Source organism: Penaeus monodon, chromosome 24 (assembly GCF_015228065.2).
Source record: "Penaeus monodon isolate SGIC_2016 chromosome 24, NSTDA_Pmon_1, whole genome shotgun sequence".
NCBI lineage: Eukaryota > Metazoa > Arthropoda > Malacostraca > Decapoda > Penaeidae > Penaeus > Penaeus monodon.
Window position 1 is genome coordinate 13,466,348 of NC_051409.1, and position 820 is coordinate 13,467,167.

The window sequence follows — 820 nt, forward strand, 5'->3', positions numbered from 1 at the left end:
ATTTGATCCAATGGGTTAAATAAATATGTAATTACACTCACAGAAATCAAAAGGTAACTACATCCAATGTGCATCTCTGTATCTAAAACTATGAAAATCTTAAAGCTTTTAGTATTAAGATAACATCAAAACAAAGGTTACTATTACCATTATTGTCACCATCAGGCATATCATCAGGTCTCATCCTTTTGAATGGAGGAGGTCCACCACCACTGCCACCAAATTGTCTTGGAGGTCTTGGGGTATTGAATGCACCTCCGCTGCCAGGAAACTGTCGTGGAGGTCTAGGGGTATTAAAGCCTCCCATGCCAATCTGTTCCATATTATGACGACCAGCATTTAACCTACACAACTGTTTCACACAATTCATTATCTGCCAAGTAGAAAACAATTATCATTATCCATGAGATATTATAAAGGGTATGCAAATAAATAAAGTCAACTCTCATAAGCACACTCCTTCCTTAAAGTAAGAGTATCCTTATTAGGGAAAAAGTGCTTTCTATGAAAATAAGAAAATTATATACTCAAAAGCAACTGCACTAATTATAGTCCATCAACCATCTGAATACATGTAAAGACGCCTAGATGCCAACAAGCTTACCCGACGTACCAATTGGCCAAATACATAAATGCCCGATTTCTTTCATTTATACATTTTGCGGTAGCATCACCTTCCATTTTTTTTTTTAAGTTTAAGTTTTGGTTAATCAATAAGACCTTGCATAATAATAATAATGGCAAGTGAATACACATACTGAAAGTCAACTATTCACTCATTCAATGAGCTCATGAAAATACTAATTTCACTATCAAAAGG

General features: G+C 35.0%; 1 protein-coding gene across 1 annotated transcript in view; it reads right to left on the reverse strand.

Moving 5' to 3' along the window:
- LOC119588597 (ATP-dependent RNA helicase A protein-like) overlaps positions 1-820 on the reverse strand; it is a 19,877-nt gene that overhangs the window by 1,206 nt on the left and 17,851 nt on the right. The window contains exon 22 of the mRNA XM_037937240.1: positions 148-373. Within this exon, the coding sequence (XP_037793168.1) occupies positions 148-373 (226 nt within the window). The remainder of the gene's footprint in view (positions 1-147; positions 374-820) is intronic.